This window comes from Opisthocomus hoazin, chromosome 14 (assembly GCF_030867145.1).
Source record: "Opisthocomus hoazin isolate bOpiHoa1 chromosome 14, bOpiHoa1.hap1, whole genome shotgun sequence".
NCBI lineage: Eukaryota > Metazoa > Chordata > Aves > Opisthocomiformes > Opisthocomidae > Opisthocomus > Opisthocomus hoazin.
Window position 1 is genome coordinate 15,824,033 of NC_134427.1, and position 17,577 is coordinate 15,841,609.

Genomic DNA, 17,577 nt, shown 5'->3' on the forward strand with positions numbered 1-17,577 from the left:
GCAGTGGGTTTATGATCAGATGTTGTCCATATTGTTTAAGCTGCAGAATCAATAGCGTTGGGGCTTTTTTTAGCTTGCTGAGCCACTTTTTTCATTGCTGAGATTTATTGGGTTAACCTTCCCACCCCCGCACCCCACTGCCATCCTTTGTGATTTGCCAGAAAAGTGAGTATGATACGAGGTGGCCGGAGGCATGAGCGAGGGAGCCCTGCTCGCCTTCCCCTCGTGTGCACGCGGCGGGAGCGGTTACTCAACTTCCAGCGTCAGGAGGTGAGCGGTGCCGGAGTCAGCCACAATGTCACCACCGCTTTCCTTGCTAGAAATTGCTCTCGGTATTTTTTTTTTTTTTTTTTTTCAGATAGCTCTGAAGCGAAATGTGTGTTTATAAACATGTGTCTGTGCGCCCACCCACCCACACAGGCTTTCGCGCCAGCAGGATCAGCCATAAGCAGAAGCAGAGCTCCAAGAGCATTTGTATTTGCTGGAAATTTTGGAGAACATTCTGTTCAAAAAGAATTCTGACTGTTAGATTTCAGTATTGCTGCCTTCTCTTTAGCTCTATCTGCCTTTCCTGGAAACAGTCCCGTGAAAACACAATCTCAATTTCTGCTGAAGGATTAATTGTGGACAACTGCCTTTGCTCCCGTCTTACAGGAGGGAAAATGGCGTTATTATTTGGATTATCTGGCTCTATGTCTGACTGAGTCAGGCGTGGTAAAAAGTTGTTTATAGGTTAGATATCATCATTTCGTATGACAACACACATTTACCTTTCCTGTAGTAACAAACACACACAGGTATTTATCCAAGACTGCAGAAGAAGTATTATTTGCATATGCTTTTTTATCCTACCCTGCTTGTGCCAGTAGAAGTATACTTCTGTACTACTTAGGGCTGTGAGTCAGCAGTTCTGCCTTTTGCCGTGTTTTGAGAATTTTAAGGGGCTATTAGACAAATTGATAGAATTAATTAAATGCATGCCCGTCTTGTTACAGAAACCCTGGAGACATTTTAAATAATATTCTACAAATGTTGTATTTTTACCCTGCAAGGTTCTGTAATTTGCTGGAACAGAATAAACTTCGCCAGCTATTTTCTCCAGGATCTGACAAAAATCCTAGAGAACAAAATGTTCCAGTAATCATCTTTTCTGTCTGTTAGTTTTTAATCCTTTCCCCCCTTTCTAATGTCAGATAACAGCATATTCTGGTTAAAAAAACAACAAAGCAACATACAACCATTGTTCCTCCCTATTTTTGTAATTTCATTTCTGTGCTGAATCACAGTCTTCTGATACAGCCTTTTTTATGGCGTAATTGTTTTGTATAATCCATTTTCTTTGGGTCCCTCTTAGCTTCTGTCTGAAGCTGTTACTGCTATAATGAATGTAGTCATAAATCTGTCACAGGTAACAAGCTAAATTTAGAGCTGAATAAACCAGGGGAGAGTATGCTGTAGAGAAGTGAGCACATTGAGACGCAACAGTTACAATAGTGGCACAAAAAGTCTTCTTCTGAGAGGTGAACAAAAGAGGACACAGAGTATTCGGTTCCCTCACTGATTCACCACTACAATCACTGTTCCAGTAAACAAAGATGCTGGGTGAAAATACAGGTACAGTCACGGCCTTGACACCCGTGAAGAGTGAAGGTGTGTGTTAGCTGCCGCAGGTGAATGTGCTGTACGAGACCGTTTCCCTCAGCCGTCCCGTGGTGGAGATGTAGGGCAAGGTTTCTGTAAAGGGTGGAGCGGCCCAGCTCCCACCGAACTGAGGGAGATCCCAGCTCCTCCAAAGAGGCAAAGGGTCTGAAACTGGAATTAGGAGCTAGCAGATGGGACAGGACCCGGTGCTCCTGCACCTGGACCAAGGTGATGTGGGAGCCACCTGTGTTGAAGACACCCATCCCGATCCTCACCAGCATGATCTATGAAGCAGTGTGTCCATGACCAGAATTTGGCAATCCTGCATGCCTCAGACCTGGGCAAGCCAAGAGTTCCCACACTTAGATGGCTGATCGATTGTCAATACTGAGATCATTACAACATTTTTTTTCTTTTTTGAGAAGAGGAAAGTGAAGAATGCAGAGAAGGAAAAGCAATGGAAAGATGAAAGCAGATGAAGTAAGAAATGTGAAGATGGAAAAACCCATGTTCAAGAAAGAGCCATTCTCTGAATTGCAAACTAATGGAAGATAAGTGAAAGAAGAGCAGGAAAGAGTGACGAACAACAGAAGGCAAGGCACGGCAAGGAAAGGAAAGGGTAAAATATAGGCAGCAAAAAAGTAAGGAAGCACATCAAGTAATGCAGAGATGCCACTCCTTTGCCACGACTGTTTGTCTTTGCATTTCTGCATCATGCCTTCACGCTGAGCTGTGACGCGGCAGCGGCGAGGCACTGCCGGATGGGGTACGCCGGCAGCGGGTCATGCCGCAGCGGTACAGAGCAGCTGCTGCTGCTATTGCCCGCTTGCTGTAGCGCTGGGACAAAGTCTGCCCAGAAACATTTGTCTCAAAGATGGGTAAGTTTGTCACTGGGGTCATAGAATCATCGAATCATCAAATGGTTTGGATTGGAAGGGACCTTAAAGATCATCTGGATCCAACCCCCCTGCCAGGGACAGGGACACCTTCCACCAGACCAGGTTGCTCAGAGCTCCATCCAACCTGGCCTTGGACACTTCCAGGGAGGGGGCAGCCACAGCTTCTTGGGCAACCTCTGCCACTGCCTCACCACCCTCAGAGTAAAGAACTGCTTTCTACTATCCAGTCTATATCTCCGCTCTTATAGTTTAAAGCTGTTGCCCCTTGTCCTGTCTGCTATCTGAGTCCGCTCAGTAGAGGAGAAAGACCTTTGCAGCAGCAGGCTGAGCGCCGCTGCTGGGGCTGTCCTCTGTGCTCTGCGTGACGGGGCGATGTCTGGGTAGCTCAGCGTTGGGCCGCGCAGGATGGGCGGCAGGGCTTCAGTGCTCCGCGTGAGCGGAGGTGCTGATCGCTTCCTTGCTAAACAGCACTGTTTGGTTTTTCAAATGTCATTTGCATTAGCATCTTATAATTGAATCAGTAGCACTTTACTGAAAAGGTTAAATTCTGCCTTTTAAAAATTAAATCAGCCGTTTAGCTGTCAACCACAGCTATGCCCTCCTGTTGCCTCAAGAAGAATGAAACATTGGCATATTGACATATAAATCGTATTGCTGGAGAATGCATTAACTCTCTTATTTATGACTGCATTGTGCCGCAAAGTGCTGCAGCTTGTAATTGAGGGCTCTCTGCTGAATTCATTGCATGTAAAATCTGTGCAAATTATTAGCACAGCACATTTCCATGATGAAAGTATTTCCTACAGTATAAAGACTCCCTAACTGTCGTACATTACTCTAATGCAAAATTTTATGAAAATTTAAATACAAGCACAACAAGATTTTTATGCATAGAGATTATTTTTAGTTAGACTGGTTGATATAGTTGGGAAAAGCAATCAAATTATCTGGGTTCAGGGACTCTTTTTAGGTGACCGATGAAAGCTTTATTTGCTGCTGCTCACAGAGAAATGTGCAGCGTTACACTCACAGAGTGATCTTTGCCTTGCCATCAGTGACATAACCAAATAATTAAAATTAAAGCTATAATGAAGCATTCATAGGAACTGTTGGTTTCAGGGGATAATTCTTACTAATGTGATGTTCCATTAAGAGTCATCCTAAGGTAATGTTAATATTTTGATGATTTGCAGCAAGCCAATAAATAAACATTTTCTTTCGTCAAAAGTTGGCAGTTTTAGATGACTCCTGCAGTCAGAGTGTTCGGCAAAACAAAAATTTTTTAAAAATTCCCCTCTCCTATTCTCTCTTCGGTAAAAAATGTGCCAGAATATTGCAGATAGCATGGAATGGTGCTTTAACTATTAGCTGTGTGTCTGAGAAGTCCATTTGTCTTGTTAAGGCTGCCATACTACACTACCCTTTCTGTAACCCTGGAAACAACTTCAAATACTGTGATCTTTGAAAAGTGTGAAATATAACTTGCCCTTAAGATGTTATGAGTGTTTTTTGAGACTCCCTGTACAAGGGAAGAAAAATTTTTTCCCTCTAAAGAGGGCATAAGCAATGATGGATGTGCATTTCTTTGTGAGAAAGCTGATCCTCACCTGTTGTAGGTGAGGTGAAAACCTGTGGTAGCAGCACTGACAAGTGCCCTCTCTCTTTAAGTGCCCGTGGAGTTCAGGAATCCTTTAGGTGCTGCAGGGGAGGATTTTCAGGAGGCAATAAATAAATTTTGATCCCTCTGGTTAATACAGTTAAGGTCAAAGAGATTCTGTCTGGAGCTATTTAAAATACTCTTAACACACAGACATACTGCTGCCCGTAGTGCTAAGTGTCTTATCTCGCTGCGGAGTGCATACAACCCTTATGAAACTATTCTTAAGTATTCTGGTTACTATATTTAGCTCTGGCTCATAACAAGACAAAAAACACTTAGCTAAATGTAGTCCTGAAGTGCTTAATCCGGTTAAGAATATTCTTGTCCTTAGGTGTCTTCTACTCAGACGTTTTGCAGCTCGCCATCCTGCTGCATCATGCAAAAACTTCTCTGTGCGTTTGGGCCTGTGAATGCTTTTATAGCCATGTATTCTGTTAGAGCCTCGAAGTCTGGTGTTGACTGAGGACATCTCTCATGTTCACTGGGGGTGTCCCACTGGGGCTGACCTGGGAAGCCTCATTCCTCTGCCCCTCGCAGCTCACATCACCATACGGTGCGGGATGCGATAGCTGCAGCTAGAGATGAGAATCTGGGCTTTGTTTCCCAATGTAGACTCAGCGAGCGTTAGCTGGACTGTTGGCTCTCTCAGTGACCAAACAGCTTCCCTCAACTTACTGCTGTTCAAGCTGGCTGGGAGAGCAGCCGCACATGCAAGGCAGAAAACCTGTCAGACTTCCCGGGAGTTTTCGGCTGTTAGACCACCGACAGGCGAGGCAGTGTGAAGGTTTCTGCTCAAAGCTCGGGCAGAATCCTTTTGTTTGGCTGATTTTTTGTATACTTAAGCCCGTATAGAAAAAATATTTCCTGAAAATTTGTGGTAGATGTGTTTGCATATTCACAAGCATTTTTTAGAATTTAATCCATTGCTTTAAAAAGAATTTTCTGTATACCTACATGTCTCCAAACCTATTACGAGTTAGCAAAACTTCCGTATGGGTCGTTCTTCTAGAGGAGAAATAACTCATCGTTTGGATAAAACAGCACTGGCCGATGAGCAGCAGTGACCAAGATAAGCACCTCATTTCTGTGATAGCTCAGTAGGGTGACAAATAAGATCACACGCTCCTTTTGAACTGGGATGAAACCTTGCCACTTGGCCAGCGTATGACTTTGAGAACAGAAGCATAGCAGATCCACCATGTTTAAACTTGTTGCGTAGGTGTTGTTTTCAGTTGCAGCTTCACTGGGGATGTCGGGAGTTGTGTGAAATTTTCTCTGGAAGTTCATATTCCAAACTGAAAATGATTGCTTCATCCCAACTGCATTTTTTTACTGAACCATGTACTGCTGAAACACATTAGATATTTTATATGCTACTTCTGTTGTGTCAGGAGGTTCAGGTAACGTCTTGCAGGCACCTTCCATATTAGATGTACAATCACCCTATTGCACTTTATCTGAGCCAATTCATTTGAGCAAACGGAGGGATATAATTCCATGTAGCTGCAGTGAGCAGGGGTTTGGCCCACTGTCTCATGTTACTCACATGAACCTCCCCTCAAAGCACTCTCACCTGGTCACTGCTCAGCATCTGTGCTGCTCAGGGTGTTTAGCAGTGGCCCCATGTTGTCAGCCCCTGCGCTGTGCCAGCTGCCCTTTCCAGCATGCGTGCCTGATGTGTGTTTCTTGCAGTGGTTTTTCGTGCCTGATGTGTGTCTCTTGCAGTGGTTCTTCAGCCACCTTCTTGTGTTTCCTTCAATCTCACAATCTACAATCGATCCTCAGTGGCCCCAAGCTAGTAGGGTCATTCTTCCACCCTGCTGGGCCACATGGCTTTTTGGACACGAGAGGTCAAGTTGACCTTCCCAGGCTGCTTCTGTGGCAGGAGGTGGTGCACACAGAGCCGGGAGCCCCAGAACATGGTCCAGCTCCTGTTCCAGGAGGCTTTGCTGAGCTTTCACCAGTTCTGCTTCAGCATGTTTCTAATTTATGGTGGTAGATGTTTTCAGCTTGAAGTGATTGCTGCTCTCTAGGCTATGTCTTGCCTGCAGCTGTGTTTTAACTGGATTTGCTTTTCCTTCCAGGATTAATTTTTCTCCATCTCTGTTTACATGGTGATAAGAAGTGCTAATCCCACACCGTCAGTCTGGACTGATGAATCTGAGGAATAGAACAGGTAACTTCTAATTTGGCTTGTAGCTTTCAGTGACTCAGGCAGTGAGAACCACTCCCTGCCCATGGAGTGCATTCATATTTTGGGACAAAAGAAATCATACAGTTTCTTCTGCCCAGGTCATCTTCAGGGAGAGAGATCCTTGCCCTGGAGCAGGAAAGGGAGGGTAAATTTTTGTATGTTTTACTGTGAGCAGCATCTTTGACTTCCTATCACTTATGGGTGATTTTATTTCGTGTTAACTTTCATAGCCACCAATTTGTTTGAGCTTGGAGTAGTCTCAGTGCAGGGAAGAACATTTGGATGTACCCATTGAAAAATACTCCTTGGGTGCTGGGTGGGGTGGGAGGGTTTTGCCAGTGAAAATGCTCACTAGAGGTGGAGGCAGATTGGTGCTGATGCCAGTTGCAGGTGCCGTCTCCTCCTTGAAGATGTCTGAGGGGGATGCAACCCAGCAGAGGTGACCTGGGCAAAGCAGCATGGAGTGATGGCAGCTGGCTTCCCTGCGTCTGCCTGGCTCCCCATCCCTTGGACTCAGCCCGTCGGAGTCATAGAAAGCAAGTCACTAGTGGAGGAGGAGTTACCCTCGTGTTGAATTTTCCATCATTACATGGGACCTGAGAGTACCACGTCCCTGCTGGGAGTTGTTGCCAACTGTTCTCCTCACCTGTGCTGCAGGAACAGTTAAGATACAGACAGCAGCCCACAGTGACTGTTCTGGTGCAGGGACATACAGAACCCAGGTCACATTCCCTTCTTTTCACTGGTTAGTGCCAGGTGAGGAAGTTTTAACTTGAAGTCTTGGGTATGAATCCCAGTGGTAGGACACAGATGATGGGGTGGAAGTCCACCAGCACAAGCAGCAGTCATTGGCTGCAGGGTGCTTTGGGTGAACCTGTCAATCATGTCATCACTCAGATGTCCTGATAATACCCTGCTGTTGCCTAATAGTAATCCTTTTGGGGATTAGCACAGTTACCTTCTTCCTCCTATGCCCTTCCACTAGGAAAGAAATCTCAGATGCTTTTCAAGCCAGCAGCCTGTTTGATTTCTCAGAACAGTACCGGGCGCAGTGCTGCCTGGTACAGACATGAGAGTCAAATCGGCTCACACATGTGCAGAAGAGATGCTGATTCCTGTGCAGATTTGCAGAGGAGATGCCGATTCCTGTGCAGAGTTGGGCGCTTCGGCTGGATTCCCCGTCCCGTGGCAGAGGGGAGTGCAAAGGCAGGCTGAGGGGCTGCTGGCTCTTAGCTCTTTACCTCTAAAGTCACACTTATTGTAGCTGTGTGTTTGAGTGTATAGCAATGGTTTCACTCCTCAAGCCTCAGCAGCTGACGGAACAAGCAAGAAACTATATAACAAGAGTGGAGTTTGGAGTCCAGGGGGTCAGAAAGTACAAACCAGTAAGCTCCATATTCTGACAATCCTCAACAAGATCAGGGAATATCTCTCAGTAAGTACTTCTGTCTTTTCCTTCCAGAGCCCTGTGTTGTGTAAACGAACTGATGGATGAAGATGAGAAGGACAGGGCAAAGAGGTATGAAGGGATGCACAGAGCACTGCGAGTCAAAGCTCTCTCGGGGGACAATTGTAAAAACCGTGTTGTCCAATGCTTAAAAAAGTACTGGGGCCCACTGATGTCAGAGGCAAACTCCCCATGCAGTTTACAGGCTGTATATAGCAGATCACAAAGAGCATAATTAAGTCATCATTTTCAGGCTTCTCATAGCCTGTTTAACTGCCCCTAAGGTGGATTGATGAGCTGAGTGATCCTTAAAGTAAGATGTCGTGCCCTCAGAATCTCGTGTTGTCCCATGGCATTATCTTTATTATCTTGGTGCAGGACTCCTGACCTGTGATTTTACTGACACCACGCAGTACTGCCTACGTGGGGTAGAGTTCCCCGTGAAACTTAGAGAGCAGTCCTGCATTAACACAGGTACGAGTTAGTTTCCCTTCAGAGAAGCATTTGGCTCAGTTCTAATTAGTCATCGTACAAGAGTGCCAAAACAGAGAAGGCTGTGAACGTAAATGCTGGATCTGAGAACCTCCAAATGCCAACCTGAATATGAATGGAAATGCTTTCTGCACACCACACTTGGTTTAGATCACCGGAAGCGTGTATCACCATGAATACACTTGTAAAAAAATTTAATTACTACTGGAAGGGGTTGTATGGAAATAGGGTTATCTCAGATACAACCACTGGAAAGAACATTGTGGAAGAAACTGAATGGATTTGCTTTCTCCTTTATTGTTTTTAATGGAGGGGAAAACCCTAAGAAAACATTCTTAAATTGTATTAGTGACAGCTGGAAGCTAGTCTGTGGCTTCCGCAGCCAGACTCTTAACATTCCTGGTTTCGTATATCATGGCAGCAGATTGTCAAAACCAGATACAAGAGCATGTGCTTGACTTCATTCTGCAGTTGAGTTGTCCCTGCACAGTATTGTCTCTCTCTAAGCTACTTTTGCAAGTACAAGTCAAGGAATAAGGAATGTGTCACATTTTGACCTTTATATGTGTGCTTACTAACTGCAAAACAGAAGTTCGTAAAAATGAGGTGGGCAAAACATGAGCATGTAGATGCTAGGACTTCTCTTACTGGAGAAATTTCACCCATAACACCTTCAGCTCATTGTCACAGTTTTTGAAACAATGGGAACTGCTGCTGAAATATATAGAAGGATGTGGTCTCGCTCACATGAATGGGCATCGTTGGTTGTTACCTCCACGTCTTCCTTGCTGACGGTGAGGTCAGCCCTGCTGCAAGGCTGTAAGCACCAGCGAGGCACTTATGCCCGAGCCTAATTTTAAACAAATGAGCAGTCCCGGCAGAGTTCAGATTCTTTTATTTAAAGTGTTTTGCCGAGGCAGGGCCATTTGCCTCTCCCTGGGTCAAGCTGTAGGTCTTTCATTTTATTTAGTGGCATTTATATTTCTGTCACCCAGGGCGTCACGCAACAAATCTGAAAAGAAGAGGAGAGACCAGTTCAATGTCCTCATTAAAGAGCTTTGCACGATGCTGCAGGGCCATGGCCACCCTCTCAAGATGGACAAGTCCACAATACTGCAGAGGACCATCGACTTCTTACAGAAACAGAAAGGTACTGGAGGGCACTGGCCTGCTCCTGTTGAAGGTGTTGGGTCCCCATCTGCCCAGCAGCCAGTTTCCACTCAGAAAATGAAAACTGGTTTTCCAAGCTTCTAAGACCTCCAGAGAGGACATGAACCTAAGTGAAGGGCAGAATAAGGCCCAGCAGTTGGCCTCAGTCTAGGTTTGAATACAGTTAAACATAAATGTACTTGGAAAGATGCAGTGCTGTATGCTTCTTAATGTAGTGACATCGCTCCATTTCCCTCGCTGGCCACCACATCCCCTGGCATGCTTTGTACGCTCGCAGAGCATGAGGGAAGAAGAGCTGAGGAACAGTATGCCCTACAAAAGCCAGGGTAAAGGGGTTTTTGTGCCCTGTTCCCAGGTCTCCTGGGGTGGGAGATGGCTGGGTGCAGCCTGTCCTGCTGCCCTGGCACTCCTGTGAGCCTTCCTGAAATGGCTCCAGAGTCGCAGGCACCCTCTGCTCATGGTGATGCTCAGCTACTCTGAAATCAGCCCATTGACCTTAATTTTTGAAGGATTTCTTCAGACCACCCAAAATGTCTCCACTTCCTTTGCTTAATTTCTAGTGCATTTGTGTTGTGATGGCGTGGAAAATGACTGGTGCATACAGGAAGGCTTTGTGTGGAGAACGATCTGAGGATGATTCCTGTGAAAGCCCCTTAAAAGAAATCTACAGTTACTTGAAAATGGAGAAAAAAAAAATCCAACCAGCATGAGTCATGTTGCTTTTTTCATGTTTTCTCTTTAAGAAATCACAGCACAGACAGAAGCCTGTGAGATTAGACAAGACTGGAAGCCTTCATTTCTTAGCAATGAGGAGTTCACCCAGTTGATGTTAGAGGTAAGAAGAAATTAAAGCTGCATAGATTAGTGAGGAGTAATCAGTTCAGTGGAGTAGTTCAGAGATATAGAGTTCCTTTTCACCTGTAGGTCCCAACGTTAATGTTAATGATTTCTACTCTACTGGCGCATATAATACAGACCTGACAGAGACCAATGTTGTGCCAAATGCTTTGCAGACACAGAATTGAAAATATGATTTCTTCCCCTTGAAGACAAACAGCTTTTCATTTAGGAATGAAGACCAATGTGGCCCAGACTTGGCCTGATGAGGAAGGAAAAAGGGAATTGCCCTCCTCAGAAGAGCCGCTAGAGCTAGCAGTTTTAGCAAAAACTTGAAAGGACCTGGAAAAAAGCGGAGCAGCTCTCTTGCTCCCACATCCCATTAGCCAGGCAGCATTTGCTTTGCTGCCTTTGCTGCTGCTAGCCGTGCCGTGTTGTTACTTGTGATGTGGATGCTGTATCTTTTCCTTGGGTTGCCTTTAAGTGCATTCAGGAGAACAGCTCTGATACTCTCACCTCTGAAACACTTAGCTGATCTAGAAACATCCCGTGAGCCTACGTTTTTCCTTTCTTGAGGATGCAGCTTTGGGTTTGTGCTGCGTGCTCCTCTGGCGAGGACGTCTCCTGCCCTGCGTGGGCAGCTGCTACTCTTTGCCCCACCAAAATAAGGGTGTATGCTGGGCTGAGCTGGGAGGTGCTGCAGTGTCTTAGCTATTCCTTTTCGTCAGGATGTCGTGACTCACCTCCCTGGAAAAGTCTGTTCATTCTTTCTGGGAATTTCTCTCACCAAACAGGCTGGTTTGTTCCAGCTGAATCAAAACAAATTCCCCCTTAGAAGCGGTGTGGGGAGAGAGCATGCTAATAATTGTTGGCTTGCTGGGCTATGTCAGACCGGTGAGCGTTTTTTACTGAAAATTAGTGCTTTTTGCCAGAAAGGGCTTATTTTCAGCAAAGGCGGAGTACGGCAGTGAGGTGGGGAAGGTCGTGAATGCTACATCTTTGGCTCCCTGTAGCTAAGCTGCAGAACAGCCTAACAGTGTCTTTAGAAGAGCTGGCTTTGTGCACGGTGCTGACCAGAGATTAAACCTCCCAGATCTCGGTAGTTGTTAGAGAAGACTAGGGACAGACACGGGGTCAATGGTACGAGAAGATGTGAAGAATAGGAAGAACACCCACAGAGGAAAGCACATGCAGCAATTTAAAAGGGACAGAGAACTTGGACTCTGGACAGAAACCACTGTGAATAAGAATGGGGAAAGGAAACAAACTTTAAACTTGCTGCGTCACTAGCCTAACAAATGAGTGCTCTAAGCAAAATCAGTAAGGCTTTAGATCTTGTCCATATTGTCCATAAATTGCTAAAGATACAGCATTGTATAATTTTTCTGTCCCTGATTATCCATCCGTCCATCCATCCATCCATCCATCCATCCATCCATCCATCCATCCATCCATCCATCCACACTGCTGGGTTTGCAGTGATGATATCTAACATCTCCTTACGCACCAAATTGGTTAACGATTGTGTAATTCAGAACACATAATGAAGTGACTGAAGTCACTAGGATTGTGTGGGTGTAGAAATTCTAACCACCACCATCTTGCTTCATGTTAAATAAATACTCACTGGGTGAAAAATACAAGTCAATTTAATATTAATGAGCGAATAAGAATATGAGAAGAATGTTGAATAGACAGCATGTGTAATATTTGGTTTTTTGCATTGAGCTATCATATCCATAATTGATTTATGTTAGTTTTAGGCTGTTAGAAGCATCACCAAAGAACAAATTAGCCTATTATATTTTAAGTTGTTCCCTTGCATAATTCTTTTTATTTTTTCTTTTTTTGCCTGCCTGTTATCATTAGGCACTAGATGGCTTTCTCATTGCTCTTACCACTGATGGGATTATTATTTATGTATCTGATAGTGTTTCATCTCTGCTTGGACACTTACCGGTAAGTTCTGACAGAGCAATGTGTTGAAGAATGATTTCCCTGCCTAACGCAGCCCCATCACTGCAGGGCTGGGGATTGCTTTTGTCCAACCAAAGAGGCAACGGACTGTGGGTGGGGGATAAATCAACAAACTCTTAGGGAGTTTCTCAGGCACCTGTGAATGACAGATTCTCTCTCAGGATCTGCGAGTTAGCTAAGAAAAAACCTATGCAAAATCACTGTACTCGTAGCTCACCACTTGGCTGCACATCTGAAGGAGGGTCTGGGTGGTGTTTGTCCCACCAGGTATATGGAAAATCTCGTGCTTGTGAGATCTGTGCATACTGGAGCTCTTCTCAGATAGTTTAAAGATTATTTCAGGACTGAATCTATGCTTTTCTAATGACTTTGGGTTTTTCTACTTTGAGCCCATGGTCTCTAGTAACAAGTATGAGGCCTTGGAGTTTTCTGGGAGAATTTCTAGAGATCAGTTAGCTGTTGGGTGCAGAAATTTCTGCTGGCCCCTGAAAAGCATTTTTTTATTTTTATCTGCTGCCAAGCATGAGACACCAATGGTGCTAAATGAGGGCAAACGAGCACACAGCTAACCTGGCTGAATGTCCTGGTGTGCAAAGACACAAACACATGCTGACATTTTGGTAGAACCCCTTTAGTCAGGATGTGTGGGTTTATCAGCTCTGGAACACTTGCAGGTCAAGTTGGTTATGCCAGATGTTCAGCCTAGAAGACAAATGGAGGATGTGAGGAGGAGCTCTCCCACTCCTGTCTCGTGCTTCCAAAGGAAAATGTCTCAAATTTTCATTTTTATATGATATTTCTCATCATGTTGTATTCCTGTAGTACCAGGGTTTCTTCTCCAGCCTGCATCTGGCTGAACTGAAGGGCAACCAATGGGACCTATTCAACCTTTTCCAAAAAGATAGCAACCCCGGGGTAAAATAACCTAAGGGTTATATTCTGCCTTAGATCCATCCGCAGATTGACTAGGCTTCCTGGTCTTTATGCATCCGCACCAGACCAGCAGCCTCTGTGCTCTGCTGTGGGGTGAACAGGCGTGTGGTTGTGTCAGGTTGTACTGCTGAACATGACAAAGCATTCTTTTGTATCAGTCAGATTTGGTGGACCAAAATATATTAAACTTTCTGCCTGAGCGGGAGCAGAGCGAGGTGTACAAGCTCCTTTCTCCACGTGTGCTCATGACAGATCCTGTTGCAGCTGATTTTCTAAACGGTAAGCTCTGCTCTTCTCTGTCGGTCAGGGAGATTTGCCAGAGGCAAACAGCTCCCAGGGGAGCCTGCGCAGGGCTCTCCGGCTATTTAATTCTCCTCCCTGCCAATTCTGTTTTGCCACGGTTAATATTTCTGGGTTTTAATGCAGCACATCACCTAATGTTCCTACATGCTCCCGGTACTCGGTCTTTTATTTGGACAGGCTTTGGTTTACTGTCTGCTTTGCATCGTGGGTAATTAATTTGCCCTCATTAGATATTTTTCCCAGGGCAGGATGCTGGACGGAGCCTGTGAAAGGAGAGTGAGGGGCTTGGGGGAAGGAAAAGGGTAGGAGAAATCCCCAAGAATTTTGCCAGAGTCTTTGTTCCTTAGGAAGCTTGCATGTCTCAGGACACCTGAGAAACCCTACAAGTAATTTAAGAAACAGCCTTCCTATCTGAACAGTCCATCCAGATCTCTGCTGCTGTCTCACCCCCACAATATCCCTTTCCTCCAGAAAACGTCCCCAGCACCAGAGCGGGCAGCAGTGTCTTCCCAACATCCATGTTGCACTAAGCCAGTGTTGGGAGCCCCTTTTCCTGGTGGGTTTGCTGTGGCCAGGCGGTTCTTGCCTCCCTCTCTGCTGCCCTGTAAGCATCACTGGGAGCTGGGCAGCCCTCGTGCTGGTGCTCTGCTCTGGGGTTGGTTTCCCTCCAGCTGAAGACCACGTGGTCTGATCCATGGAGTTCAGACCTTGGGCAGAAAACCCAGTAAGAGCTTGGCACGGTGCCCTGCACTGTTAATGGAAAGGCTTAGGGTGACTTCAGCGCCCTTTGGATCTGGGTCCTGCTGAGCGATGCCACAGCAGAGTACTGCAATGTCACTTGACAGCTTTGCATGAAATCTTGCATGCACAGAGTCAGGGGAAAATACCGTTGACCAATATTCCCAGGGCTTCACGCCCAACGTAGCAGGGTGGCTGTAAAGCTGTGGGAAAAGGGTGAGAATATATTTCCTTCAGCAGAACCAGCTGATCATTGGTATATTTACTTACGGGTATCAAGAGCATCCCAGCAGAGTGTGCTCAAGACTGATATAAACACCTAGATGGATTTGATATATGAAGTGTGCGCAAGTGCAGACTTCTAGTAATGTTTTGTATGTCTCCCTCTCTTTCTCTCATTTCAGTGGAAAAACAAATAGAGTTTTGCTGCCATTTAGCAAGAGGCAGCTTAGATCCAAATGAACCCCTGATGTATGAATATGTGAAATTTGTAGTGGATTTTAAATACTTTACTCATGGTAAGTTACTGCTGCAGTCTACCTTTACCTTTCTGTCTCTCTTCTTTAGATTATGTGTTAATCTATAGCCTCCTAAAGGCCTTCTTTCAGCTGAAAGTGCCCCATAATTGGCAGGGATGGAATGAGCTGTGGGTATGTTGGAGACATCTGTCACCTAAAAGTGGTGGGGAGGCTGTTGGTCACAAGAGTGCACTCTTCTGCATGCTGTGCTTAAAGAAGTGATACCAGACTGATCCCACCTCTATTTGACCCACTGCCAATTGTAAAGCAACCTACTTATTCAAATAACCAGTAAAGTACGCTGTTCTGTTTCCCTTGTGTCAATCAAATGACACTTCTTAAGAATTAAATAGTTTGAGAAACCTGTAAAATCTTGGCTCTTGCAAATGTTTAGCTGGAGAAGGGCTGACAAGGAGACTGTAGCTGCACAATGAGAGGTGCTCAGAGCTGTCTTAGGAGGCTTCTCTGTAAGCCAGGGGTAGGTGGTTACAACTGCCTAACTCCGAGCCTAGAGGGTTATGCTTTAAATAACATCAGCGTGTATCAGTGTGGCATCACCTTGTGGGTAGGAGGAGTTTGTTTGGGTTTTGTCAGTCATTGTACCTGTCTTAACAGGAAAAGAAAGCTCTCCTTCCTCTTCTTCTTAAATAAATTGTCTGGTTGTGTCTAGTGCCTACACCCTCCTGTAATGGCTTTGAGTCAGCTATTGCACGAGCTTTCAGGTCAGCCACGGAGGAGCAGATTTGCCTCGTAGCAACTGTTCGTCTTGTCACACCGCAGTTCTTAAAGGTGAGAGCTCTGCGACTGCATCTTCCCTTTCGTGCAGGGATCGGCCGGGGCTCAGCGGCAGAGCTGCTGCTGGATCCACGAGCTGGGTGCTCGGCTGTTGCGAGGGGAGCCACGTCGCAGCAGCCTCGCAAAGAGTATGTTCAGCAGCGCAGGTTGTTGGTGCAGGGGGTTGGTAGAGGAGAGAGGACACTGCTGTGTTTGGGAGTGGGAGACAACATAAGTATGTATTTTGGAATGATGAGATACAACATGGGAGCTGCTTTTGAAAAGAGGTGGTCGTGTGATGGGGTGTCTTTTGAGAAGAGGTGGTCATGTGAAGGGGTATCTCAGAGCAGTCAGCCCAGGAAGCACCAGTACAAGGTCACCAGCAAAACCACTTGGAAAGCTGCAGCCTTTAAAGAAATACATCCCACGGCTCCTCTGTGTAAGAAGGCCACCCGCTTCTTGAAACACCGTGAACACCGGGTTTCCTGGGCTCTTTCTGCTGGGCTGTAAGTGTCCTGGCAGGGATAACAACCGTAGGTGCTTCTTGCTTAAGAGAAGCTGGGGAATTTTGCCTACATCCTGCAAGATGAGGACCTTGGATGATTTAGCCTAGCTCTGAAATTCAGCCCAGGGTAAATTATTCAGGCCCTTTTCATCAGTTTATCCATCTATAAAGCAAGGCTTATACATTCCTTACAGGAAAATGAATCAAGTGCTTTAAGAGCCCTGTATGTTGCTAGGGTTTGTTATTCCAAGATGCATTTTTGGTGTTGACAGAGGGCTCCTTTTGGCATTTTGTAGAATTATATGTCTGAATGTGCCAACTGTTTTGCAGGAGCTCTGCAATGTTGAAGAGCCATGTGAAGAATTTACATCGAGGCATAGTTTGGAATGGAAGTTTTTATTCTTGGACCACAGGTAAGAGATTTGGTTTTAGTCACTGAAGAATAAACAAACTGTAGTTTGAAAGTAGAAAACTTTGTGTAGCTGTTGCCTGAGATCGCAAGTAGAATAGCTCTAATTAAATGCAACAGAATAGATAATAGTTCTCTGAACTTACTCATTAGGCATCCTTAAATGCTTTGCTATCTCTCACATTTTAGGCAGGTAAGAAACAATGTAAAAAAGTGGGAAAATATCTACAAAAATGTCTTAACTTCACCAAGACATTAAGTCCTTAAAACTGAGCGGTGTGGGTGCTGTTCCCTGTATTGGTTTAGCTCCTCTGTTTTCCACCTACAACTTTCAGGTATCCTTCTAAATCTTCTGCTGTGTCCATAAACTTTTGATTTTCACTTTGAGAAATGATGCAATTTATATAAATAAAAGAAAAAGCAGTGGACTAGGTGATTTAATTGCAGATTTGTTTTTGGCAATGCCGTATGGTGGGCTAGGATTCAGCTTGATGAATGAAACAGACTGGAACCACTTTATTAAGCTGATTAGTATGGGATTCATTTTCTTCAGAAGAAGCTGGAGGTTTTTGTTCACTCTTTTACTTCTCTGTATTTGATGTGTGTGCGTAAGCACATTGCAAAATCTTACTCTCTCCATTATCCCTCCCTTTGCAAGCTGAGCAAAGGTAATCATTACTAGAAGACTAGTAAATAAGGCTATAGGGAAAAAAATATTTGGGAGGAAAAAAAGCCTTAATATTGTCGGCACATTTAGAGCAAGGAAGAGAGAAAGCAAATATAAATGAATAATAATTTGCATTTATACAGTAAACAAGATCCGTACCTCGTGTATCATACCTTGAAGCGTGGATGAACCGACCCTGCGACAGCCCCACGGTTAATGCCATGTGCTTTGGGACAGTCACCTTATTATTCATGTTGTCAAGATCTTGCTGGAGTGGCTTTGTTAGACTTTAATTGGCCTGTCCAATAATCCACATTTTCAGAATCAGGTGGTTAATGTTAAGATTCCTAAAAGAGCACTAAGCCCCGTCTTTCCCTGTCTGACAAAGTGAGCTGGTTTTCCAAAGGGCTGCG

At 45.0% G+C, this 17,577-nt stretch overlaps 1 protein-coding gene across 2 annotated transcripts in view; it reads left to right on the forward strand.

The window, feature by feature from the left end:
* PASD1 (PAS domain containing repressor 1) overlaps positions 1–17,577 on the forward strand; it is a 57,349-nt gene that overhangs the window by 16,981 nt on the left and 22,791 nt on the right. Inside the window, exons 2-10 of one of the 2 annotated variants that reach the window (XM_075435507.1) lie at positions 6,285–6,376; positions 7,857–7,913; positions 9,329–9,483; positions 10,247–10,338; positions 12,210–12,299; positions 13,409–13,529; positions 14,696–14,809; positions 15,480–15,598; positions 16,419–16,501. In XM_075435507.1, the coding sequence (XP_075291622.1) occupies positions 7,882–7,913; positions 9,329–9,483; positions 10,247–10,338; positions 12,210–12,299; positions 13,409–13,529; positions 14,696–14,809; positions 15,480–15,598; positions 16,419–16,501 (806 nt within the window). In that variant the 5' untranslated portion in view covers positions 6,285–6,376; positions 7,857–7,881. Of the gene's footprint in view, positions 1–6,284; positions 6,377–7,856; positions 7,914–9,328; positions 9,484–10,246; positions 10,339–12,209; positions 12,300–13,408; positions 13,530–14,695; positions 14,810–15,479; positions 15,599–16,418; positions 16,502–17,577 lie in introns of those variants that run through there. The other variant, XM_075435508.1, reaches the window with a different exon arrangement.